Source organism: Talpa europaea (genome assembly GCF_964194135.1).
Source record: "Talpa europaea genome assembly, chromosome: 14".
Taxonomy (NCBI): domain Eukaryota; kingdom Metazoa; phylum Chordata; class Mammalia; order Eulipotyphla; family Talpidae; genus Talpa; species Talpa europaea.
The window spans coordinates 332435-357024 of NC_140082.1; the positions used below are offsets into that span (position 1 = coordinate 332435).

Genomic DNA, 24590 nt, shown 5'->3' on the forward strand with positions numbered 1-24590 from the left:
GGGCCGGGGAGCATGGGGAGGGGGTCCTGCGGGGCCGGGGAGCACGGGGAGGGGGTCCTGCGGGGCCGGGGAGCACGGGGAGGGGGTCCTGCGGGGCTGGGGAGGGGGTCCTGCGGGGCTGGGGGTCCTGGCGGGGCCGGGGAGCACGGGGCGCCCCCGGCGGGGCTAGCTCGGAGCACCCTGTGGTGAGGCGCAGGCCGCAGGGCTGCCGGGCGGCAGGGAGGTGCGGAGTCCTGTTCCGCCCGGCACTGGCTGGCGGGGCGGGCCGGGCCGGGCCGGGACAGGGCGCTGCTGGTGGGCAGAGAATCAAGGGGCCGTGGTCTCCTCGCGCCCGGGGCTCGCTGAATGCTGGGAAGGGCAGCTTGGTCTCCCGCGATTTTTTGCTTTTTTCGTTTTTCTTCTCCAAACCACACACGCGTTCCCTGAGGCAGCGCCCGGACACCGACAGCGGCGCCGAGCCACTGCACCCCTCACCCCTGGCCTGCGCGGGGCGCGGGCACCCTGCTCCTTAGAAAGGCCCCCGGGAGCGCAGCCTCTGCTCAGGCACCGTCCAGGGCAGCCCAAGAGGCCAGAGTCGGCAGGGCCTCTCTCCCCGCACCTCTGCCCTGCACTGGCCGCGCCCCCAGGGGTCTCCCGACAGGGCTGCCTGCGGGGCAAGAGGAGAGTGGGCGCCGGACGGGCGCACCCGCGGACACACTCTCCCTGGGCGCTCTGGACGGCCCAGGCCCTTCCGGCACGGGGAGCTGCCAGCCCACGGGGTCGCCTACCTCCCCGAGCCTCTGAGACCTGCCGGAGCCTGCAGGGACAGGCCTGCGGCCCGGGTCCCCAGCAGGAGAGGCCGCCCCCAGAACCCAGGACGCCCGCCATCCCCGCTGCAGGCAGGGCCACCCCCACCCCGGCCTCATGCCTGAGCTCCACCACTGGGCTCCCCGGCCCACAGCCAGATTCACTCAGGCGCCCGAACCTTCAGGAAACTGGGCGCAGGCCCCCGTGCCTACAGCCCCCAGCGTGGTGGGGCCCTGGACGCAGCCCCCACTCCCACCGCAAGGCGCTGCTGCCCTGAAGCGCGGCCCTCGGAGCCCGAACCCCCTTCAGCCCTCGATCGCGCGCGGGCCATGGAGTGAGGCCCTGGTGCCCCAGGCCCGCCCCAGCCATCTGCACCGAGACCGGCCCCCCCCGGAGAAAGGAGAGCTCCCGGCATCCGCGGCACCAGGAGCCGCCCCCGAGCCCCAGGCACGGCCTGGTCCCCATCAGCTCCAGATGGGCCCTCGAGGCCGCCGCCCCCCAGGCCGGGCTGTGCCCCTCCCCAGCCGCCATCCTGGGAGACGGCAGGACGCGCGCCCCTCCCGCCCCCCCCCCCACCCCCGCGCTGCTGCGGACACGGTGGCACGTGGCACGGCACTTTTTATTTCCTTTAATCAGAAAAGTAACCCCGCCGCGCTGCTGGGGGCCCGGGAAGAGGGCCGGCGCGCCTGGGGCGAGGGGACAGGCGCCGTCCTCCGGAAGGGCAGTGCTGCCCCCGAGGGACGGGCACGCCGAGCCTGACGGAGCCAGGCGGGGCGCTGCGCTTGGAGAGGGCAGCCCCAGAGGCCCCGAGGTCCGCAGTCAGAGCTGAGCCCCTCCCGGGGCCAGGATTCCAGGTGCACTAGGTGGGCCCGGTGCCCCCAGCAGGGGCCACTCTGAGCTCGGCCCAGGCAGGGGGAGGGGCGCGACACCACCGGTGAGACCTGGCCCGCCACAGCCAGCTGGAGCGCACCCGGCGGGCCCCCCAGGGCCAGGGCGTGTGAACAACACGCCCCCGAACCAGCTCGCCCAGCCGCAGCCGGGCAGGCACAGGCGGGCGGGTAAAGCAGGGGTCCTGCCAGGGTCCTCTCCTCTCGTGGGGTCCGGCAGCCCCAGCCTGGAGCCCTCCTCCGCAGAGCCTCGGCTGCACTGCCAGCGGCCAGGCCCGCAGGGACAGGGCCGCCAGCCGGTCCGGCACACGGCAGGCCGCGGGGCCGCGATCCTGGCCTGGCCCCGGCCCCCGCCGCCACACCGGGCAGGCCGAGAGCGGACCTCAGGCTCCAGGGCTCACGGATGGGGCCTGGCGGGCCGCAGCGGGGGTGGAGGATCTAGTCCGTCGGGACCTCAGCAGCCGGCCAGGCCGGCCCAGCGTCAGGAGCGAGAGCCGAGGCTGATGACCCCGACCCAGGTCCAGGAGGGACCGCCGTGGCTGGCCCGGGGGCCCCAGGAGAGGCCGGCGGGAGAGGGACGGCCGCCCAAGCAGCGACGGGCGCTCGGGGAGGGGGAGCAGCGGCTGGGGCTTGCAGGGGTGGCCCGGGCCCAGGAGCGACTGCAGGGGCTGGCCGGGCTGTTTTGAGTCCAGGAGTGGCCGCTTTCGCCGACAAGGCTGTTCTGGGCCCAGGAGCGGCCGCTTGGACGGGTGGGAATGTCCTCGGCCCAGGAGCGGCCGCTTTGGCTGGCTCGGCCGCGCACAGCCCAGCAGTGAAGGTTTGGGAGCCGCGAGCTGCTCCGGGGCTTCGCCTGACTGCTGCGGCTGACGGAGGCCCAGCAGCGTCCGCCGGGGGCGGCTGGGCTGGCCCAGGAGGGACCTGCGTGGCTGGCTGGGGGCCGGGAGTGTCCGCTGGGGGCAGCAGCACTGGTCTGAGAGTGGACTGGAAGGCCGGCGACGTGGGCAAAGCATGAAGAGTGACCGTGGGGGCTGGCACCGCGGGCACTGCGCTAGCAGAGACCGAAGGGGCCGGCGCCTCTGTCCTGAGGATGCCCTACTGGGCTGGCCACGGGGACACGGAGACCCCCATGACCGTGTGGGCCAGCAGCGGTGCCAGAGGGCCAGCAGGGGCCAGCAGAAGTGGCACGGGCCCAGGAGGGAGCGCAGGGGCCGAGAGAGGTGGCATGGGCCCAGGAGGGAGCGCAGGGGCCGGTAGAGGTGGCACGGGCCCAGGAGGGAGCGCAGGCGCCGGCAACGTTGCCGGGGGCCTAGAAGTGCCCAGCGTGGCCGGCAGGGCTGAGCCAGTAGTGACCGCTGGGACCGGCAATGCTGATCTGGGGCTGGAAGTAGCTGCTGGGGCCGGCAGGGCTGACCTGGGCCCAGAAGTGACCGCCGGGGCTGGCAGTGCCGTCTCGGGCCCGGAAGTGACCGCTGGGGCCAGCTGCGCTGACCTGGGGGTGGCCGCTGGGGCGGGCAGGGCTGCCCGGGGTCCGGGAGAGCCTGACGGGGCTGGCAGCGCCGACACGGGGTTGGGAGTGAGCCCTGGGGCGGGCTGGGCTGGAGCTGCTGCTGGTGCTGGGCCGGGCGGTTCTGGTCCCAGTGGTTGGCTGGGAGCGGCCCCCCTTCGGGGGAGCACACCTGCATGGAAGAAAGAGCACGTGTCCACCTGGGCAGGTGCGCCCACAGCCCCCCGTCCAGCCCAGGCCCGAGACATGCTGCCCTCACCAGCAGCCCGATCCCCAGCGAGGAGAGGGAGGAGCGAGACCAAGAGGAGCCCCGCAGAGAGGCGTGTGCCCGAGTCCAGAGGGAGCGGGCAGGGCCAGGCCCCACGCTGCACCCCGCGCACCGCGGCTCCCAGCCTCCAGCACCACCGGCCACCTGGGCCGTGCTGCTGCGCAGACACTGGACACGCAGTCGGCGCAGCTGACAGACGCACGCAGACGGGGCCGGCCTACCAGCTACGCCCTCCTGCCCGAGCCCAGCGCACACCGCCCGGCCCCGCTCGTTGCCCCGTGTGGGCACCCGCCCTGGCGGGCCCGGTCGGCTAGGAGCGGGCGGGTTTGCGTGTCCCCACGCCCGGCCCCACGACGATGGGCTCGCTGCCCGGCAGCCTGGTGCCCAGTGGCGTCCAGGCACCGCAGTGGTCAGGGCCGGGCCCAGTCTCACCTGCTGGGCGGGCTGCAGGGGCGACTTCTTCGGGCCCCGCTCACAAGCGGGCTCCGTGTCCCGCGCAGAGCCGCCCACCTCCGGGGGCCACCCGTTCTCGCTGGGCCCCGCCGCGGCTCCCGCCGCCGGGCAGCCCTCCGACTCGCGGGGCTTCTTGACCAGGCGACGCTCCCGCTTCTCCTTGCGCTCGTGGGGCTGCAGGGCCATGTCCTTCTGCGGGGGAGACAGCCAGTGAGCGGGGCCGGCACAGTGCCAGGGGATCCCCAGGGAGAGCCGACACCCGAGCTCTTCAGCCCTGCCTGGGAGCGCCCCTCAGAGCTGGGGGGGGGGGCAGGTGGTGGCCGAGCTTCCCCAGGGCCCCGCAGACGCACCCTGCTGCCCTGACCCAGGCTGCCCCCAGAGCATCCGCCAAGCCCAGTGCGGCTTCCTGACCGGGCCGTGGGGCGCGCGTGCTGCCCCCTGGGGCGCAGCCCCACCTGCCGCGTGACCCTGTGACAAGGCACCTGGACCTGCCCGCAGGGCGGGAGACACCCACCAGCTTGCACTGGGGTCACATGGGGACAGAGTGGCCCTCACTGCAGGAGGAAGAACAAGGCTCAGAAGCATCTGAGGCGCTCCCCACGTAGGGGCGCCCCCAGGAGCTGGTCGTTGGGGCTGCAAAATGGCGTGGCCTTGGCCCACCTGGCGGGTGGCAGGAGGGACCTATGTCCTGCTGCCAGGTGGGTCTCCGCAAGTTGAGCGGCAGCTGGTTGAGGCCAGACCACGCCCCTCCTGCGGGGACAGCCCTCCAGGCACAAGGTCCCCAAGGCGCCCGGACGTGGTTCACGGTCGCAGGAGCCACAGGCACGGGGCAGAGACCTCCCTGCTCGGGGGGACAGCCCCCCCACCTCCGCCGCATCCTGGTACCTGCCACCTCCCAGCCACGCTCAGGCCCCGCCGGCGCTGCCAGGGCTCTCGGTGCAGGCATGGCCCAGCTCAGTGGGCACCGCCAAACCCCCACTGACCGGGGAGCAGTGAGGCCCAGAGCCCCCTATGCTCGCTGACTGGCCAGCCCCATGGTGCCGGGGGCCAGCGGCCGGAGAGGAGACAGTCAGGGTGCAGGCCAGGCTCGAGGGACAGGCTAGCGGGGGTGCACAGGCTGTGGAGCAGCAGCCAAGGCCCCCACGTGGCGCGGCACATGCTCCCACGGGCTCAGCCAGCTGTGGCCGGGGGTGGGGGGACCAAGCAGGGTGTCTTGACCTCGGGCGGGTGGGTGACTCCTGAGCACCCATGGGTGCTGACCTTCTTGTGGCCGGCAGGACCCAGCTTGCCCCGCTGACTCCCCAGGCTTCTGAGTCCCTGTGTTGTCAGCCCCATGAGGGAGCAGCCGGTCTCGAGAGGCCCAGCTCAGCCGGCCCTGGCGCTGCAGACCCAGCTGCTGGGCTAGGGACTCTCGGGGGGACAGAGCCGAGCCAGCAGCAGGGGTGCGGTGCGGCGCGGCGTCTCCCACACCCTCACCAGCGCTCACAGGCCACACAGGGCACCCCGGGCTCAGCAGCGCCATCTCACCCCACGGCGTGCTTGGCGGGCATGGCCTGAGACACGATGCGTCCCGGGAGCCTGAGACGCCAGAGCTGGCTCCTTTCCAGGGTTCAGACTCTGGGTCCAGGCCTGGCGGGTGGCAGGTGGGGTTCCAGGCAGGGCCTCAGGCACTGTCCCCCACACAACCAGCCACCCCCCTGGTCAGCACGCACCCACGGGCAGACGGGGCCACGCAGACCCCTGCCCCCTGCAGAAGGGCCCACGAGCCCCACAGCCTCTCCCCAAGATGCTTCCGCACCGAGCGCTGCTCCCCGGCAGGGCCAAGGGCCGCACGGCGCCCAGGAGGCTGAGCACGAGAGGAGACAGGTGTGCACCGGCACCACCTGACCCACGCCCCCTGGACAAGGGCAAGCCCAGCGCCCCTCTGCCGAGCTCAGGGGCTGGGGTGGCCGAGGTCTTGTCTCCACACCTCCCAGACCGGGCCCCCACAGGCTGAGATCTGGGCGACCGCGCAGCCTCCAAGGGGTGGGGTGCAGGCTAGACCGAAGGAGGACCCTGGACGCCAAGGTTCCCTTGAGTCCCTCTGAATTGTGGTCCTCGGGCATTGAGGACCTCAGTTTGCTTGGAACTGGGTCCCCTGTGTTGCCCCCAGTTCCTAGCCCAGGGCGAGCGGACAGCCGTGCAGGGCTGGGTCTCCCGTGGAGGCGGGTCTGGACACCCTCCTGGGGACTGGCCAGTCCAGGTGCCTCAGGGCTGCCAGGGCCCTTCCTCCCGCTGAGCCCACCTGGCCTCACATCTATCCCCATACCCCAGGGTCGGAGCTCCCAGAGGGGCAGGCTCAGAGAGCAGCTGGGGCCACGGCCCAGCCGTTGTGGGTGGCGGGAGGAGATGCTGGAGGAAGGCCCCACACCGAGAGCAGGGGTGGCTGCCGTGGGAGGCCATCCTGGGCCGATGCAGCTGCTGCCCACAGCTGTCGCTAGCCTTGCCTGACGCCGTGGCCTCCGTCTCCTCACTTGCCAAGAAACGGGGAAACTGAGGCACAGAGCAGGCATGGCCAAGGCCACAAGTTGACAGTGGATCTGGACAGGGCCTCGAGGACACGCCCTGAGTCTGCTCTGGGGATGGGGGGGGGGGGCACGTGCAGGGGCCCAGGGCAGCGTGCATGGGCGCGGGACCCGGGTGGGAGGCAGGCAGGGACAGGCCTCACAGTGGGTGGCAGACGGGGCCCTGGGGACCAGATCAACCACACGTGATCCCAGGAGCCAGGTGCCCCGGTCAGCCTGAGACGAGCCACAGGCACCTCCCTCAATGAATGCCCTGGAGCTTCAGAGGCTGCTGGATGCGAGGACCAGCACACAGGGCCAGCCCGGGGCCCCAGGGGTGAGGAGACTTGTGGGAGGACCTCGCGGGCCCTGCAGGACTCTGGCTCTTACTGGCGGCGGGTGTCCCGGGACCACAGCTAGACTGGGAGTGGCCAGAGAAAAAACGCAGGGGGCTGCCCTGTCCAACTCAGTGTGACCAGCAGGATGACACAAAGAGGGGCTTTCAGGCAAGGGATGGCCACACGGGACCAGGGCCCCTGGAGATGCAATTGCATCTCTGATCTGAATGGCGGCCACGAACCAGACAGTCTAGTGGGCTCTCAGCATCGACTCTGGACTCTGCGTGATGCTAAGCCTGCCTCAAGGCCAGGAAAGGCCAGTGGCCAGAGCAGCTGGGAGGCCCGCCGCTCCCTGGGGCGCAGAGCCCCAGCCCCAGCTCCAGCTGCCCTGCGCTGGGCATCACCCTCCCCCCACCCCGTGACAGCCTGTAGGGGACCCTGAGCCCACCTGGCCTTGGCTTGATGCCATGTCACCACAGGTCAGGTGGCTCCTCTCCCTAGAGTGGCCCCCCTGAGGGTCAGGTGTGCACCTGCAGATGGCCGCTCTGCTTCCACAGCTGCCCACTGACCCCTGGCCGATCAGCCCGTGGGCCCCACCCACCAGCACCCTACAAAGAAGCAGAGCGAGGCCCCAAGACCCTCTCCAGGTGGGCCCGGCAGGGGTACTGTCGGGGGACCCCCCACAATCCGCATAGGCACAGACAGGGCGGAGGATACCGGCCAAGGAGGCGCCGGTCAAGCTCTACCTGAGCACAGCCAGCAACTCCACAGCGGGTTTTATGCCAGGAACTTCTCAGACAAACCAGGGCACCGGACACCCCATGCACCCAGAGGAGGCTGATGCACCGGCCTGAATCCTGGGGCAGCAGCTCGTGCCCTTGTGCCCCTGCCCCGCCCAGCAGCCCCTCCTCCCAGAAGCCCCAAGCGAGCATCCCCCTCCTGAGTCCCAGGGGCAGTCTAGAGACCAGAGCATGTGCGCTCAGAAGGAAGGGACAGGTCAGGGCCCTCCTGCTGACCAGCAGTCATTTCCAGATGCCCGGCAGCCCCACACATAAGCCCCAGCACCAGCGGGGCGCCGAGCGCCTGGCCCACAGCAGGGGCTCCAAGCACAGGCCGGGGCGAGGCCCCCTGGTGGCCACTCTGGCCCCTGCACCCACCGCCAGCTGTGATGGCCTCCAGCGCCCCGTCCTTCCTGCAGAGCAGTGCTCCTGGGACAACACAGCGAGGCCTCCCCGCCTGCAAGGGCAGTCCCTTGCCCCACATCCCAATGAGGCTCCCCAGCGGGGCCCGGGCCCGGGAGCTCTGGCCGAGCATGCAGAGAGCCGGCCCAGGAGCAAGGCAGCACTGGGCAGAGCGCAGCCGTGCAGACCCAGCCGCCAGCGGTCAGGACAGAGAGGGAGGCCCACAGACTGCCCAGGAGCTAAGAGGTGGGCAGAGCAGGTGCCCCCACGACAGCAGCCCAGCCCAGGGAGAGGCGTCTGGGCAGGGGTGTTCCTGGGAGCGCGTGGACACCACCGTGGCCTCGCCGGGGCAAGGGGCAGACGGACTGACCTGTCAGGAAGGGAGCGGCGCACAGCTGATCCAGGCTGTGCGAGACAGAGGGCCTGGGCCCCTTGGGGCCATGTGGATCCAGACTGAACCGGGAGCCCAGAAGTGACGGCCCCAGCAGCTGGGGGGTCAGGGACAGGCGCTGGCGCAGCCCAGAGCGGCGACGCGAGGCCCTCCACCCGCACGCTTGGGCCCCGGCAGGCCTGACCACGCGCCTCAGGACACCTGCCAGCCAGCCCCGATCGGCGTCCCTAGCTGGGGTCTGGGTGGGCTGGGCCAGGCAGGCAGGCCGGGGAAGTGAGGGAGACAGAAACGGGGCTGGGGGGGCCCCAAGACCAAACGGACACGCGCACACACGCCCTCCTGCCTGGGAGCCTCGTCGCACCCAGCGCTCAGGGCGGAGGTGGTGGCGGCCCCGAGGCAGAGGCCCCTCCGCACAGCAGATGCAGCGGCGAGCACAGAAGTGTACGGGGGAGGGGCAAGCCGGCCACGCTTGCAGAGCCAGGACAGGGCAATCAGGGAAACTGGGGCGCAGAGGCCTCCCCTGCAGATGGCCACCGCCCAGCCCAGGAGGCTCCAGGGGGCACCATGCAGCACACGGGTACGTCTCCAGGGACACCCAGGGGCTGACACCTCCTGCCCAGTGACCACGGGCAGCTGGTGGCACCAGGGAAGCGGGGACCGGGCAGAGACCCCCAGCTTGGCCCCAAGGGCCTTCCTGTCACCCCTGGTCAACGTACCAGGGAGCAGAGCGGCAGCGGGAGCCGCCTGTCCATTCCAGATGGCTCAGGGGTCCTCGCCCAGAACAGGAGCAGTGGGGAGAGCCCAAGAGCTCCACACTACAAGCCCGCTGTCCACGGCCACCTGCTCGCTGTCCCCACCTGCCAACAGAACTCAACAGGGGCCGGGGCCTCTGTGGCCTCTACACGCCTCCCACTCAGACAACATGCTCCGGCCACCCAACCCAGACCGAGTAGACACGACTCACCCCTGGGCTACGGACAGCCCCCCCAGCCAGGCCAGAGCCTCCACATCTACAGAGCGCCTGTGGCACCCTCCGTGCTGGCCAGTGGCTGGGGCATCTCTTGCGGCCCCAAAGGCAGGGACTCGACCTGCCGACACACACTCCCCAGAGTGTGGCAGAGCCAGGCTGGCCCCAGCGCCTGCTCTGTGCAGGGGGACGGGCAGGCCGAGGCAGCCACATCCACCACAGTAAGAAACTGGGCCAGAGGAGGCACTCCCGGGCACAACTGTGAGTCGGGACGAGCCGGCAGCTCCAGGGCCGAGGAGGGCAGCAGCACCAGGTGGCAGGCCGGCCCAACCTACAGCAACCCGCCCGGAGGCTGCCCTTCAGGTCCCTGGTGCAAGAGGCCGGCCAGCCCACTCCACCCGGGCCAGGGGTGCCCTCCAGGCTGCTCCCCGAACCCTGGCTCTCCTCTCACTCCCTTTCCCTGATACTCCAGGGAGCAAGGGGCCGGCCGGGCCACACAGGCCACCAGGACCCGCTCTCCTCCAGCCGACAGGTCCTGGGGGCGCCAGCAGGGCAGGGACAGCTGGGGAGGAAGGGCTGACCAGCGCCGGGTCAGGAGGCCGAGTGACATTTGGGGAGAGGCCCCGCGCGCCGGAGGGTGCCCGGGAGAGGCCCCTGGAGGAGCCTCCCAAGGAGGGCGGGTGCTGTCGGCACGCGGAGCCGCGCGACCAGCCGGGAGGCCGGCGAGACCTCGGGCCATTCGCGTCCCACACAGAGCCCGGCGGGAGCCGTCTCCCCCGCCGCCGGGCGCACGGGAGGACCCCGGGCTGGTGGCCCCCAGCTCCCCACAGGGGCCCAGCGGGCGGGCCCGGGCTGGGCCCCTCCGCGCGCACGCGGGCCGGGCAGCCCCGCCGGCCGCTGCCCACCCCGCCGGGCCCCACCCCCGGGCGGGCGCCTACCTCCAGGGCCTCCAGCGTGCTGAAGCTGGCGATGGCGAAGCCGTCGATGACCTCCTCCTCCTGCGAGCTGGACTCGCGGCGGCGGCGGCGCGGGGGGCGCGCGGCGGCGGCGCGGGGCGCGGGCGCGCGGGGCAGCCCCGCGTTCTCCTTGCCGGGCCCGGGCTCGGCCTCGTCGCCCGACGACGCGCTCCGGTCGCGGGCGTCGCGGGCCGCCTCCCGGCGCCGGCCGCGGTCCCGCTGCGCGCGCGAGCGCCGGCTCTGGCGCGCCTTGGCCTCCATGGCGCGGTGACCTTGCGGCCGGCGCGGCCTCGCGGCCGGGCTACGCGGCGCCGCCGGGGCGGGCGCGGGCGCGGGGCCGGGGCGGCGGGCGGCGGGCCGGGCCGGGCATGCCGCGGGGCTCAGCCCCGGGCCCGGCGCGGCCGGGGCGCCCCGGCGCGGGCGGCCGCGCGCCTGGCGGGCGGCCGGCGCTCAGCGGCCCGGGGGGCGCGCCCCATGGGGGGCGGGGGCGGCGGGGCGGCGGCGGCGGCGGCGGCGCGGCGGGGCGGCGGGCCGGGCCCAGGCGCCGGGCTCGTGAGGCGGCGGCCGCGGCGCCCCGAGCGGATAACAACTGACGCGCTTCCGGCCGGACGCCCGCGCCACAGGAAGTGACGCGCGCCGCGCCGCGCCCGCCCGCCGCCCGCGGGCCACGCCCCTGGGCGGGGCCTGGGAGGCCGCGCCCCTCCCGCCCCGGGCCCGCGCCCCTCCACGTGCGCGGCGGGGCGGCGGGACCCCGCGCGGCCTGGGGGTGCGGGTCGGGGCGTCGGAGCCGCGCCCGCCGCGGCCTCCCTCCGAAACGACCTTTGTGTATTTGTTTTTTGACATCATTGTTTTTCATTTTTTAAGCAGATGTATTTATGCGTACAAGAACTGGGGTACAGGCCAGAGATGAGGGGGCGTGGGAGGACTCCCCAGAGACAGCCGGGAACAGAGCAGGCAGGCCGACTGAAACACACTGCTGAGGGAGCAGCGGGACACAGGAGGGGTCAGCTCGCCGTGTGGGCCGCTCCCTGGCCGGCCGGGGATCGAACTCGTGCTGCAGAGGCTGCGGATTGCTCCGTAGCGCGGTGCTTCACCCCTTGCGCCACCAGGGGGCCTCTTTCATTTTAACAATGTTTCGTTCCCCCCCCCCAGGGCCTTTAAAATGGGCGCATGTGAGCTGAAAAGTGGAGCCTCCTGGCACACTTTGTGGGGGGAGGGCGAGCTGGGGGCTGGCAGGGGTGTGTGAAGGGCGCAGGTGGGGCCTCGGGATCTGCACTCCTGATGAGGGGCCCGGTGTGGAGGGAGTGTGGAGGTGTGGGCCCTTTTCAATTCAGGGCAGGAGTGGGGTTCACTCTGGCACCCCTCAGACATCTTGCCCATCAGGTGTGTGGCTGGGGGAGGGGCCACCTGCAGGGAGGGGGGCTGGGAGATTGCCGAGGAGGCCTCACCCCCTTTCTTGTTCCGGGACTCCCTGCCCCTCTCCCCAGGGGTTGCCCTGCAGGGGGGGTCCTGCCCCTCTCCACTGCCCCTGGACTTCCAGCTCTAGTCTTGGGGGATGTGTGGCACAGAGTGATCTCCTGCCCCTCCCCTGGTAAGTGGAAGGTGGACACAAGGTCAGCCCCTCTGCCAACAGTGGAAGGGACCCCTGTCCTTGCACCCTGAGCTGGCTGCCAGGGCCTCCGTCCAGGCAATGCCTGCGATGAGAAGAAATGAGACACTGGCAGGAAGGACGCTGGCTGGAAGCCCCAGAGCCTCTCCAGGAGCAGAGACCCCGGTGAGGAGTGGCTGTGGTCCTGGAAAGGAGAGCCACCTCCCTGCCAGGGCACAGCTGTGCAAGGCCCTGTGGCAGGAAGGCCCGGCGGCTTCCTGGGTGTTGCTCAGAAGACAGTTCTGGAAGGTGCCCATTGACCGGGAGGTGTTGCCAGGCCCAACACCAAGTGGGGCCCCTGCCCATCCCCTTCCTCAGAGGGGTTGGGCCTTTCACCTCCCTGGCCCTGGGCGCGAGCAGCACCAAGTGGGAGAGGACGGTATGTTACGTGGTGGGAGGCCAGGGCTGTCCTGGCACAGTGCGGGAGGCAGCTGCCAGCACTTTGAGATGCAGGGGTGGGAAGGCACTCAGGCTCCAGCTGGAGCCCTTTGCCTTCTCCCAGTTTCCCCAGGATGAGGGCCCTCCCTCCTGCCCTCCCCATTCCTGGTTTTGTTATGAAAACTCTTATCCAAGCCTCCCTGGTGGTGCAAGGGGTTAAGCATCAGCATCAACTACCACTGCATAAGTTCAGTCCCCGGCCAAGGAGCTGCCCACAGGGCGCAGCAGACTCTCCTGTCTCCCGCTGCTCCCCTCCCCAGTGTATTTCAGTAGATCCACCTGTTCTGCTCCCCACTCTGTCTCTGGTGAATCCTCTCACCCCCTGCACCTCTGGCCTGCACCCCAGCTCTTATAGCATAAATAAATTTAAATAAAACCTCTTATCATCCCTTTTGATTTTTAAGAGGCTCACAAAAAAACCCAGAACAGATGGTTTCTTTGCAGGCATGCTGCGGTATCCCCTCCAGGATGGCTGGCCAGAGGGCGGGGGCGGGCAGGGGGTGGGTTCTTCGTGCAGGCCCTGGGGCCTGAGCACTGGTTCCAGCAGGTGGGAGAGGTTGCCCAGGGCCCCGCAGCTGTGTTGGGCCACGGGGTAGCCGTGGGCACAGGGCTTCCAGGGGGCCGGGCGCTCCGGGCTAGAGGTCCGTCTGCTCCCCGGTCTCCAGCCCTTGGGTCGCTGGGGTCGCGGGGGTCGCGGGGGTCTCGCTTCCCAGTGTAAGTGCCCCCCTGGGCTCCGCCCAACCTTCTCTGCCAGCAGCCCCAGCAGCGTCAGCCCCTCCCAGCCCCTCCCACTCCGCCAGGTAGTCTGGCCAGCGCCCCAGGGCCAGCGCGCCTCCCCGAGGGGTCAGGGCAGCAGCCGGTTTGCCTGCCTGGAGCTGGGCCTCTTGACTCCACCTGCGAGGCTCCCAGGCTGGGCCCCCCCACCCCGTGCTGGCCACTGGTGCTGACCTTTGCCCTCTTCCAGGAGGGGCTGGGGGCTCTGGCTGGGTTAGGCCCCTCCTGTCCGGCGCTGAGAACCTTCTAGATTTCTGCTGGCCCACCCGGCTCCCGCCACTGGAAGCCGTGTGCCCCTGAGAGGGGACGCTTGCTCGTGAATTTCAGCCCAGAACAAAGTCGCCCGCGGCTGCTGCCCTGACCGCTCAGGCCGGTGCTGGGGAGGCGCGCTGACCCTGGGGCGCTGGCCAGACCACCTGGAGGAGCGGGAGGGGCTGGGAGGGGCTGGGAGGGGCTGGGAGGGGCTGACGCTGCTGGGGCTGCTGGCCGAGGAGGTTGGGCGGAGCCCACGGGGGCTCTTACACTGGGAAGCGTGACCCCAGCCACCCAAGGGCTGGGGAGGGAGGGCAGCTCGCTGAGGGGTCGGGGTGTCCGGGCTCCGGGGGTCCGGGCTGGAGGCTGGGCCTCTGGGGGCAGGGCTGGGAACAGGCGGGGACTCCAGCTTGGACTCATCCAGTCCTACCAAAGGGGAGAATTTGCACTTCAAACCCTGGCAGCTGCAGTTCTGGGCCCCCCCTTCGGGAACCTCAGGTTCCATGGCCCATGATTGGGGCCGAGTAAGCGGCTCTCAGTCGCCACTCTGCCTCCGGCCCCCCTCCAAGGGAACCCCCAGCCGGCCCTCCTCCAAGGGAACCCCCTCACTCTGTCCACACCCGCCGCGGCTGTCCACCGGCTCCCTCCCAGGCCCACAGATCCCAGCCAGGCGCAGCCTCTCCCTGCCACCCCTCCCTGTAGCCCCCCGGCCCCCCGCCTCTGCCCTCCTGCCCAGGCGCTGCTCTCAGGGCGCTGCAGCCTCAGCAGAAAACTGTACTCACAATTCAGGGTGCTCAGACCCGTCAGGCCCTACAACTCCGAGGCCGCTGTTCCTCTGGGTTCAAACACACTTTCTGCTTTTCCAGTGACAACCAGAAAATGGGTCTGCAGGCAGGGTCCAGCCAGGTCCAGCCGGTCCCAGCGCCAGGCTGACCACGCAGGCGCCGGTGCCAGGCGGACACCGGGAGCCAGGCCCTCTCTGCAGGACCCCGGGCCACACCAGCCCCCAGGACAGGCGGCCATGCAGCCGGGCCTCCGTGGTGGAGTGGAGCCTCTCCGGGCCGGGCTGCTGTGCCAGAGACACTGACTGGGCGCCAGGAGTGACACCTGGGGCTGCTGGCGCCTGCGGCTGCTCCGGCCTCGCCACGGGTAGCCAGGCCCCACCAGCAGGCGTCCGCTCCTGGAATTAAATCTGTCTCTTGATTGAAATTTGGGGTGCCTCTGTCCCTTGTGTCCCCTTCCCCTAGTTCTTTCTCCCCCTGAGGCTGCCCCCTCCCTTTTCACTGAGCCCCGGCACTGGCAGGGGTGATCTGCATCCCTCGGGGGCAGAGGTGAGCCCCGCGTGTCTGGACCCCACCACCTGGAGACGCAGGCCCTGTCCGGCAGGCACCCCCGCCCGCCCGTGGGGCCCTGCTGGCTTGGCCAGTGCAGTGGGCTAGAGCCATGGCCTGGAGCTACGGGCCCTGCCCTGAGCATGGAGGGTTGCCCCGGGAGGACACGCATCTGTGCCCCAGCAGCAAGGTCTCTGCCTGTGCGGCCGCCCTAGGCCACAAGACCCTGGACAGGGGCCTGCTGGGAGGGCCACTCGTTCTTGGTCCCCCCAGGCTGGGCCGGAGGCTGGGGGTCTGCTGCCATCAGGAGCCAGCCTGCCCACACCGGGGCCAGCGCCTGACCAGCTCCCACAATGGTCTCCGTTTCCTCATGTGTGGGGCAGGCAGCCTGGTGAACTGGGGATGACGGGTCTCCAAGGAGCAGCATTGGGACGCGGGGTGGGGTCAGCACCCCGCTCAGGAGGTGGTCGTCTGGTGGGAGGGCGACGGGCAGAACAGTCGGGTGAAGGAGGGAGGCGGCTTAGGGGACAGAGAAGGCAAAATCGGAACCCAGGACAAGGTCTTTAGAATTTTTAAAAAAGATTTATTTATTTATGCATACAAGAGCTGGGGTACAGGCCAGAGGTGCGGGGGTGAGAGGGTTCACCAGAGCAGAGCAGGGAGCAGAGCAGGCAGATTGACTGAAACACTGCTGAGGGGAACAGCGGGCGAGGCAGGAGAGGTCTGCTGTGCCATGTGGGTTGCTCCCTGGCCGGCCGGGGATTGAACTTGTGCTGCGGATTGCTTCACAGCACTGTGCCACCAGGGAGGCCCAGGTCTTTAGAATTGTGCCATCCTGAGGCCAGGACGGTGCACCTCCCTGAGCCTCCTGTGGGCTTCGGGGCTGGGGCCTCCTGACTGCAGGACTGTGCCCAGCAGGTGGCAGCAGCGCCCCACGGCCCGCACAGCCTTCCCAAAGCCCAGCAGGGCGGGGGCTGAGGGTTGTTACCAGGGTTGTCTCCAGGCAAATGAGAGGTTCCAAGAGAAGGGATTTAACTGAGTGATTAAATAAAAAGTAACAATTCTCAACTGTGGCCGGAGAGCGAGAGCAGTGACCCAGCCGGTGGCCGTCCTCACCTCCCCCCCTGCTGGGCAACAGCCCTCCATGGCGGCAGGTTCCAGCCACAGGAAGGTCCTCTGGCCCAGCCGCTCGGGAGGGGGCAGCCGCAGACGGACAGTGGCCGCTGGAAAGCGTGGCAGGGAGCTGGGCCGGCTCTGCGCACAGGGCACCCCCCGCCCCCGCCCCCGCCGTGCGCCCCAGCCAGGCCCTCAGCCAGTGCAGCCCATCGTGGGCATCCCTGCCACCTGCACCACTCTCTGGAGTGGGCCCCGCAACATGGCCAAGCCGGCAGGGCCGCCCCTTCCCCTCACTTCTTATGTAGCCTTGAGCTAGCTCAGAGTGGTCAGGTGCCCGCCGCAGGTGCCGCCCTCGTAGGCTGCATGAGACGGGTGTGGCCTGGGGATTCGGTTCTGTCTGTGGTGCTGACGGGGGCGCTGCCTTTCCAGCGTCTACACCAGCCGGGGCTGTCTACACCAGTGTCGTATCAACAACACTGCGCTGAGAAACGGGTGTCGTGGAGCAAGCTGTCACGTGCAGGGTGCTGCTGAAAGGCACGTCCGGGCCTTTTGGTTCCTGGAATAATCGCACGGCACCAGCTGAGTGGGGCAGGAGGGCAGAGAGGAGAGGGAGGGTTGGCGGGAAGCTGCTCTGTCATCTGCGGTGTCAGGGGTCCTGAGTCGGCCCTGGCACGTCCCAGCTGCTGGGGGACTCGGTGTTGAGACTGAGATCAAGCCCCAGATCCCAGCCCTGGTTTCAATCTCATCAAGGCGTCCACTGAGCAGCTTCTGGGCGCCCTTGTCATACTTCAGCCAACGCCTCGTGATGCTCGCCCTTCCAGGGTGACCCGCTTTCTGCTCTTGGCTGGTTTGAAAGGACCCTCATAGGGCTGGCCTCTTGTGACTGAGTGACTGGGCAGTTCTGACCTTGCAAAAATGGCGGCTGAACAGGCCGCTCAGGATTAGCAGACCCACACACCAGCCAGGGCCATCTACACCCGTGGAGGCCATCTACATCAGCGGAGACCAGAGGACCCACCCACCCGCACAGCCCAGGGGGCCCACTGCCTGGTTACCTCCCCACTTGCTGCCTGGCACTAACTGGACACCTGCTGCTGGGTGGGGGTGTCCCTGAGCACAACTGGCCAGAGCTGCTGGCCTGGAGCTGGGGGCTCTGCCAGCGGCAGCCCATGGCCGTGCTAAGGAGCCTGTTGGGGGGATGCAGCCCATGGCTCCCGGCCCTGGGCCTCAGGAGATGGGGGTGCCTCACACCCATTCTGCTTCCCTGGCCAGCAGGCTCCCCTTCCACCCTCCCATCTGCACGGGGTGCTGGTGGACTCCACGGAGCCCAGAAACACAGGCGGGCACCAGGCCCAGAGGTGACCCGCCTGGCCCCCAGCCCCGGCCCCAGCATAAGTGTCTCCCCTGCCCCCATCCCCCAGCGCTGCCTGCCCCGCGGCCGCTGACACCCTCCCTTCTCTGCTGAGAGAGCGTGGAAGTGCCTTCCGTCCAGGCGGTGCTGTTAGTATTTGGCGTTGGATTTCAAGTAAAGTAAAAATTAAAATTCCCAGCGCAGTTTCCTCTGCAGTCAAGAATCTGGTCTCCGTTTGCACCAGCACGTCTGGGGCCCGCGGAGGCGCTTGCTAATGGAGGCAGAAAAGTGATTATATTTATAATTGGAAGCATAAATTAGCGGCTTTTTTGTGAGGCTGCATGGAAATGCGGGGTGGCAGGTGCACGGTGTGCACACATGTGTACATGTGCCATATGCTCTGTGCACATGTGTGCAGAGACACACAGCACATGGCTGCTGTGCATGTGTCCATATGGGTGCACACACTTATATGTGCATGGACTGCAGCGTGTGTGCTGAGCCGTGGGTATGCATGTGTGCTCATGCGTGTGTGCTCATGGCCCGCCTGGTGGCTGGGGCAGGCCTGGCCTCTGGGCTGTGGAGGGTGGGCGAGGATTGGGCCTCAGGAGGCCGGGGCTGGGCATACCAGCGTGGCAGCTTGTGCGGACTCTGCTCCGGGACAGAGGCTGACTACACAGTGCAGCCTGCAGGGGCTGGGCCCTGTGTGCCCCCAAGGGCCTCTGGGGGTGGCCACCATGTGGCCCTGGGCCTGCCCTTGGCCGGTGGCCCTCGGACCTTTGTGGCAGCCTCCAGCTGAGACAGCGGTTGCAGGTGGCAGTCACCGCTGGTTGCCTAGGCAACCTCCCCCTGTCCAAGCAAGCCCGGTTTTGTGAGGCTTTCAGGCAGCGGTCACGTGCTGGCCAGGGCCCCGGGGGATTCTCCTCGTCAGCTCCTCCAACCGTGCGGTGCAGCTGGCTGTGATTGGAGAGCCAAGTGCTGGCCACCCTCTGGGGGACGGGGGCATCCGCCAGGAGCTGCTGGGAATGTCCACGCTCAGAGAGGGGCCCAGAGGACAGGAGCGCCTCTGGGGCAGGGATGCAGGGAGCTGCAGGACAGGGCCACCCGCCCAGGCTGCCAGAGCCCTCAGGCGAGAGAGCAGGAGTCCCTGCAGCGCCGCTGCTCCTGCCTGGGCTCCCGGCAGCGGTTGGGGCGGAGGGTGCTCCCGGGGCCGGGCCTGCCGTCCAGCCAAGCTCATCCACCCAGGCGACACTGGCCAGGAAGGACTTGGGCAAGACCAGACTCCTCTCCCTTAACTGTGGGGCCAGCACCTCGGGGCTCACAGCCTTCTGGACCCTCCCCAGTGCACCTCGAACTCCTCTTCAGCCAAAGCTGCTCAGGCCCTGGGAGGGCGCGGGCCCTGCTCAGGCCTCGGGGGGCTCCACGGGCTCTGGGAATTGGCTACAGGACGGCCAGCGCAGGTCGGATCCCGGACCCACGTGTGTTTCTTTCTCAGTGTGCACAGCATGTTCGCGCGAAAAATTTAGTCAGGATTCATTTCAAAAACCAGTGTTTCTGGTTTTCCTTGAAAACTGGGAGTGACATCTGCCTGGAGCCACTACCTCTCCGCGGGCTTTCTAATTCTTTGCCACAGTCCCCACCGCTCCACAGTGCCAGCCTCCGGCTGAGGTATCAGCTGGTGCTCACAGCACCTGTGCCGCCCCGACTCTGCTTCCTCTGCTCACACTCGCCCTCCTGGCAGCTCCGCTGGTGTCTGCCGCAGACAGGACGGCTGGGCCCCTCCGGAGCCGCTTGGCACGCCTGGGGCTGAGGCCTGGGGTCCCGCCCTGCCCCACCCTGCAGCCCCGCTCCTCGCCGCTGGTGGGCGCTGGCGCTCCCGCCCCATGGATGCTGGCGCCCAGGGCCCGGGGCCGGGCCAGAGCAGGCTCCCCTACGCGTGGCCGCCCTCCTCGGCGCGGGGCTCGGGGGCGCGGGGCTGAGGGGACACGGGGCCGCCCCTCCCGGTGTCGTTCGAAGCTGCTGCCCGTGTGCTGGTGTCACCGCTGCACAGCTGGGCCCCGAGTCCCCAGGTCGAGGCCCGGGGCCGCCCTGCAACGCGGCCCCTCCTGCCCACGCTGCAGGCCCGCTCCAGCGCCCAGCTGCTTGGGGAGACCCGCGCAGGCCAGGCCTTGTCCCCGCGGCTGCAGCCCGGCCGGGGGCCGGGGGGTCGTGGCCACAGCGGGAGGGACGCAGGGCTCTGCCCGCCGGCTGACCCGGCCTTGCTCTCACGGCCCCCGAGCAGCTGCTTGGCAGCTCCAGGATCTCATGGAGTTTGTAAAAATCTCTTTCCCAGCCGCGCCCCCAGGCCACCTTTGCCTCATGCACCCCAAAGTGACGCACGGCCTCCTAAGAGGCTTGAAGGAGAAGCTGTGGACGGAGCAGGGGAGGGAGCAACAGGCTCACGACCCCCCAGCCCGGGGGGTCAGGGCCCCCGCGCCCACACTGCCTTCTCGAGGTGCTGGGCGGAGCCACGTGTTTGGGGGCACAGTCTGGCTGTGACCCCCTGTCGGCGCGGGGAGGGTGTGGTCCAGCCCGCCCTGGGAGCCACGTGGGTTTGGGTGTGGGGGAGCTGGTCACTGGCTTCTGGGACGAGGTTGTGGGGTGAGGCTCCCCACGGTCTCTGGGGCCCCACCTGGCGGCGTCTTCAGAGGCCGTGGTCGGGGCAGGGCTGGGGAGAGCCTCCCGGGCCTCCGTGCTCCTGTGGGGGCCCTGGCCCCCTCTGTGTGTCTCCAGGCCCGAATCCCCCCTTCACGGGGTCGCTGTGAAACAGGGCAGGGGGCAGAGCGTCCGTGGGCGGGCGGGGTCACTGCGGGCCTCACCGCCGCACGACAGCCAGGCCACTCGGGCTCAGGGGGCAGCAGCACAGCGCGCATTTCACACGCGGGGACGAGGGGTCTCTGGCCGCAGCGGGGGCTGCCTCTCCCCACAGCGTCCTGGCATCCAGGGGACCCGAACAAAGGCCTCTTCCTAGAGGGCCCCGCCCCGCCCGGGGGCCTGACCGTGTGGCAGCCAGAGGCCCCACGGGGCCACTGAGACCAGCGCAGCGGCCCTGGCCAGGCGAGGTCAGCACAGACGCCGCAGGGGACGGCAGTGGAGGCAGCGGCCCCAGGAGGCAGCGCCGGGGGTGCAACCAGCAGCTCAGGGAGATGCTCCAGGAGGGGCTAGTTGCAGGCCCAGGCTGGTGGGTGCCCTGCAAGGCTCGGCTGCTGGAAGCTCCTTCCTCTTTGGAGACTAGACAGTGGGGGTCTGGGGGCCCCGGCTGCCTGCCCCCCCAGGCCTGGGTCTTCTTTCAGGGCCCCGCCCTCCTGACGCTCGCCTTCAGCACCCGCGTCCGGTGGGGCACCCGGTGCTGGGCAGCTCTCTCCTGAGCTGATGCACACGGCTGGTCCCTGGGCTGCACCTCCCTGCCCCGCCCTGGCCACACACAGAGGCCAGCGCCGGCCGCCGCCAGCCCCCTGCGCTGTCCCCGCAACCCGCCAGGCCCCGCAGCAGGAGCGCAGGCACTCCCGGCCCGGCGCCGCAGCTGCACGGCGTGGGCACCGGTCAGGGCAGGGAGGAAGGCCAGGGACACGGCCGTGAGGCAGACGGCCGCCTCCGCCCTGTGCGCCTGTGAAGCTGGGGGGCCGCCGGGTCCCCGACAGTGAGTCCCAGGAGCAATTTCCTTTGATAAGGTCATTAAGAAAATTATATGTCGTCCAAGTTATATAACTGTTATTATAGCCTGTTTAAAAATTATTTGGATTTAATTGATCAATTAGATTAAATTACATAGCAGGGAGACTTGGCAGGGGCCCCGGCCTCGAGCTCACGGAGCCCACCTCCCCGGGGCCCAAAGCAGCCCAGATTTTTAAAAGCCGGGTTGTCGTGGGTTATTCCGGGGTCTGGCTGAGGTGTGTGCAGAGGCTGGCGGCCGGGGCAGGTCAGCCCAGCAGGGGCTCGCTGCCCCTCCCCGGAGCAGAGTGCAATCGCCTGTGAGACCCGCCCAGAGGTGCGGATTCAGTGCCGAGCGGCCGAGCTAGGCCCATCCGTTCACAGAGGAGGAGCGTGCCCTGGACTCGCGTGGGAGGCCACGGGTTGCACCTGGAGCCAGAGGCCGGCCACCGCCAGCCGGGGCAGCGCTCCACCTCCTTCACTCGCCCCTTCCCCATGTTGCCCCGTCCAGGTGCACCTTTTCGCCTTTTCCCAGATGCTTCCCTCCCAGAGGCTCCCCGCCCCAGGTGCTCTTCCCCCCAGGTGCTTCTCCCCCCAGGTGCTCCTCCCCCCCATGCTCCCCGCCCCAGGTGCTCCTCCCCCAGTTGCTCCTCCCCCCAGGTGCTCCCTGCCCCAGGTGCGTGCCGGAGCCAGGGATGGGGAGGAGGTGGGACCCCCAGGACTCGGGCGGGTGGGTGGTGGAGGCGCCTCTGCTGGGGCAGGAGAGCCACGACAAACCGGACATCAGCGCTCAGGCCGCGGGCGGGAGGCCCTGGGGTGGGGGGAGCCACAGCACAGGTCCCCAGGGCGTTCTCCCCGCCAGGGTGGAGGAGGGGCCGCTCTCCGGCCCAGGCCCCGCCTCAGGCAGCACCACTGGACGTATATGGGGACGCGGCTTCAGGGGCCCAGCTGCACTCCCTGCTGCGGGGCGTGGGAGAGCCGGTCCTGGGGGCACCTGCGGGCGACCCCCGCCTCTGCCTGGGGCGAGGGCCCTGACACAAGTGGTGAGGGCAGCGGGGTTGTCAGGGTGGGGACGACACGCCCGGGGCACCCTGGAAGGCCAGCGGGGCAGACCGGCCAGCCCTGGCCTCGGGCTCCTCCAGGACATGGGCCTGAGACACCCGGGCGGCAGCGGGGAGGGGACATTCAGCTGGGCAACTCGTACCCAGGAAGGCGGGTCTGTGGCCCCTGGTGTTTTGGGGAGAAAAGAGCAGAAAACAACACCATGAAAACCTTCCTCTCTGCCTGTCTCCCTCCCTCTGCCTGTCTCTGTCTCTCTCGCTTCCCCTTGACGCTGATGTCCTCTCTGGCCCTCCCCTCCAACCCCCTTACCCGCTGGGCCGGCCTCTCCTGCCAGAGGGGGCGGGTGGCACTGGCCACAGCTCTCTGCCCTCCGCCACCGCCCCAGGACACCCTGCGGGTGGGCAACTGTGGGCCACCAGGCGTCACCCACGCAGGCCCCTCTGCGAGTGAATGGACCCCACACAGCTCTGTGGACACCCGCTGCTCAGACTCAGACCACTCCCTGCAGCGGAGCGGGGGACAGACGTGACCCTGAGCGGGTCTCACGCGAGGCCCTGGACTCGGGAGAGCAGGCAGCACCCCAGAACCTCCACTGAGTGCCCCCAGGCATCGTGTCTCCCTAGAGTGCTTGCGCCGAGGCAGTTGATAGAGTCAGGGTGCTCCCTGGGGCCTGGTAAAGGGAGGTCTGATACTTCAGATTTCCTGGAGGTTGAGGGGGTCCAGCGCCACTCCCCAGAGCAGCCTCAGGCCCCGCAGGCACATGCAGGGTTCACGCCCTACCCCACCCCGCCGTCCCAATCGGTCCACGGCACAGCGGCGCTGGCCCGAGGCACGTGGGGTGGGGTCGCGGGTCTGACTGCCAGGCGGTGAGCTTTGGTGCCGCTGAGGCTCCTGCTCTCCCCTGGCCTGGGCCCCACCACCCACACTCCCCGCTGGCCCCAGGGGGCATGGACAGGCAGTCTTGCCTGGCCCCAGGCTGCTCCATGCGTCCAGCCTGCCCAAGGGCATGTCCTTGCCGAGACCCTGGAGACGTGGCCTTCCTTCCTGCGGGACAAGGATGCCGTCATGACCAGGTGCCGTCCACGTGTTACCGAATGCCGGCCTCAGTTTCCCTCAGCCAATAAAAGGAAACTAAGTTTGAGGAAAAGGAAAGCGGTTTTATTTGTCGACAAATGAGGAGGGAGGCGGACTCATGTCCAAAAAACCACCGTCCTTTTCTTTGGCAGCGGGCAGGGGTATTTATACAGGGGGAGATGGGTAGGCATCCGCGAAGGGGAGGGGGAAGGGTCCGCACAGAGACAAGTGGGCGCCAGCTCAACAGGGAGCTGGATGGGCGTCAGCTCCTTCATCTTAAGGGAAGGGGAAGGTGTCAAGGCACAGAGACGGGTGGTCGCCAACTTGTTTTCCTTAGGGCGAGGGGGAAGGGTCTACAGGGAAACCGGTGGGCGCCAGCTTGTTTTTTCTTCCCAAGGGGAGGGGAAGCTGCAACAAATGGGAAAGACAAGTCATCAATCCTGTTAATGCTAGATAAGGGGAATTGCAAAAAATGGGGGAAAGACAAACTTGTTAACTGTATCACACGCCCAGGCCAGGCCCAGGGCTCCGCCGTGACCCAGTGCTCCCCACTGGCTGCCGGGCACGGCGGTCTGATGACGGGGTGGCCCGGCGCTGGGTCCTGCTCTCTCGCCTCTGCTGACCGCCCTCCCCAGAGTGTAGCCCCAGCCCAGGGCCAGCCCTGGCTGCCAGCGACACTGCCCTGCAGAGGGTGCCAGCTCCAGCCAGGCCCGTGGCAGGCTGGCGGGGGGCAGTGAGCAGGCTCTGTCAAGGGAGGAGGTGGGGCCCGGAGGGGCTGCCTCTTGCTCCCAGAGTGCTTGGGGAGTCAGACGTGCCGTTTGCTGGACATTTGACGCACCCCCTTTCCCGCAGAGACCCCCAGATCTCCCCAGGTCAGCGGGCTTGTTCTTGGAATGAAGTTTAGGCAAATTCGAGGTACATAATAGCCTGTTGCATGTAGAAGCAGCACAACAACGCACACGAGACCCCGCCTTCTCCCGCAAAACCACCTCACCGCCCGCTCCGACGACCACTCGCGCGAGAGCTGGTTTTCCTCGAGCAACGTTGGCTAAAAAACTGGATTCTGGAGCCCCAATGCCTGGGCTTGAATGCCAGACCCAGGCTTGGCCGCCGCCGGGACCTTGAGCAAGGCGCGAGCCGCCTGCTGCCTGGGTTTCCCCGGCTGGGAAGGGCGCCGGCCGCCTGCCCGCCCCGCGTCGGGACAGGCCGAGCAGCGACTCCCGGTCACAGGCCGGCGCGGCCTCCTGCAGGGAGCACGGGAGCCCCAAACCCACCCCGCCCTAGGGCAGGTCCCTGAGCGTCTTGCAACAAATGTCCTGAAAAAGAAAAGAACGTCTTGGCGGCAGAGCGAAGCGGGCGTCCCGGCCCTTCCAGCCTCTGCCCGGGGTGCCGGATGCTGAGTTGCCCGGATGAGGGGTTGAGCCACGAGGGGGCATTGGAGGAGCATCCTGGGCTGGGGGCGGGTGGCTGGAAGACCTGATGTGCCGCCCCCAGACACACGCACAGACACACAGACGCACACGGGCACGGGGACGTGCACACCGCGGCCCAGAGCGCCGAGGCTCGCGGACCTTGTGTTC

The 24590-nt window shown here is 69.1% G+C and overlaps 1 protein-coding gene across 1 annotated transcript; it reads right to left on the reverse strand.

Annotated features, from left to right (window-relative positions):
- Positions 1–2054: 2054 nt before the first annotated feature.
- FBRSL1 (fibrosin like 1) lies at positions 2055–10535 on the reverse strand (the record flags this gene model as incomplete). The annotated part of the gene is made up of 3 exons (XM_084253371.1): positions 2055–3349; positions 3878–4090; positions 10257–10535. 3 exons carry the CDS (start codon positions 10533–10535, stop codon positions 2057–2059), a joined length of 1785 nt encoding a protein of 594 aa, XP_084109497.1. The 3' UTR covers positions 2055–2056.
- Positions 10536–24590: the final 14055 nt, after the last annotated feature.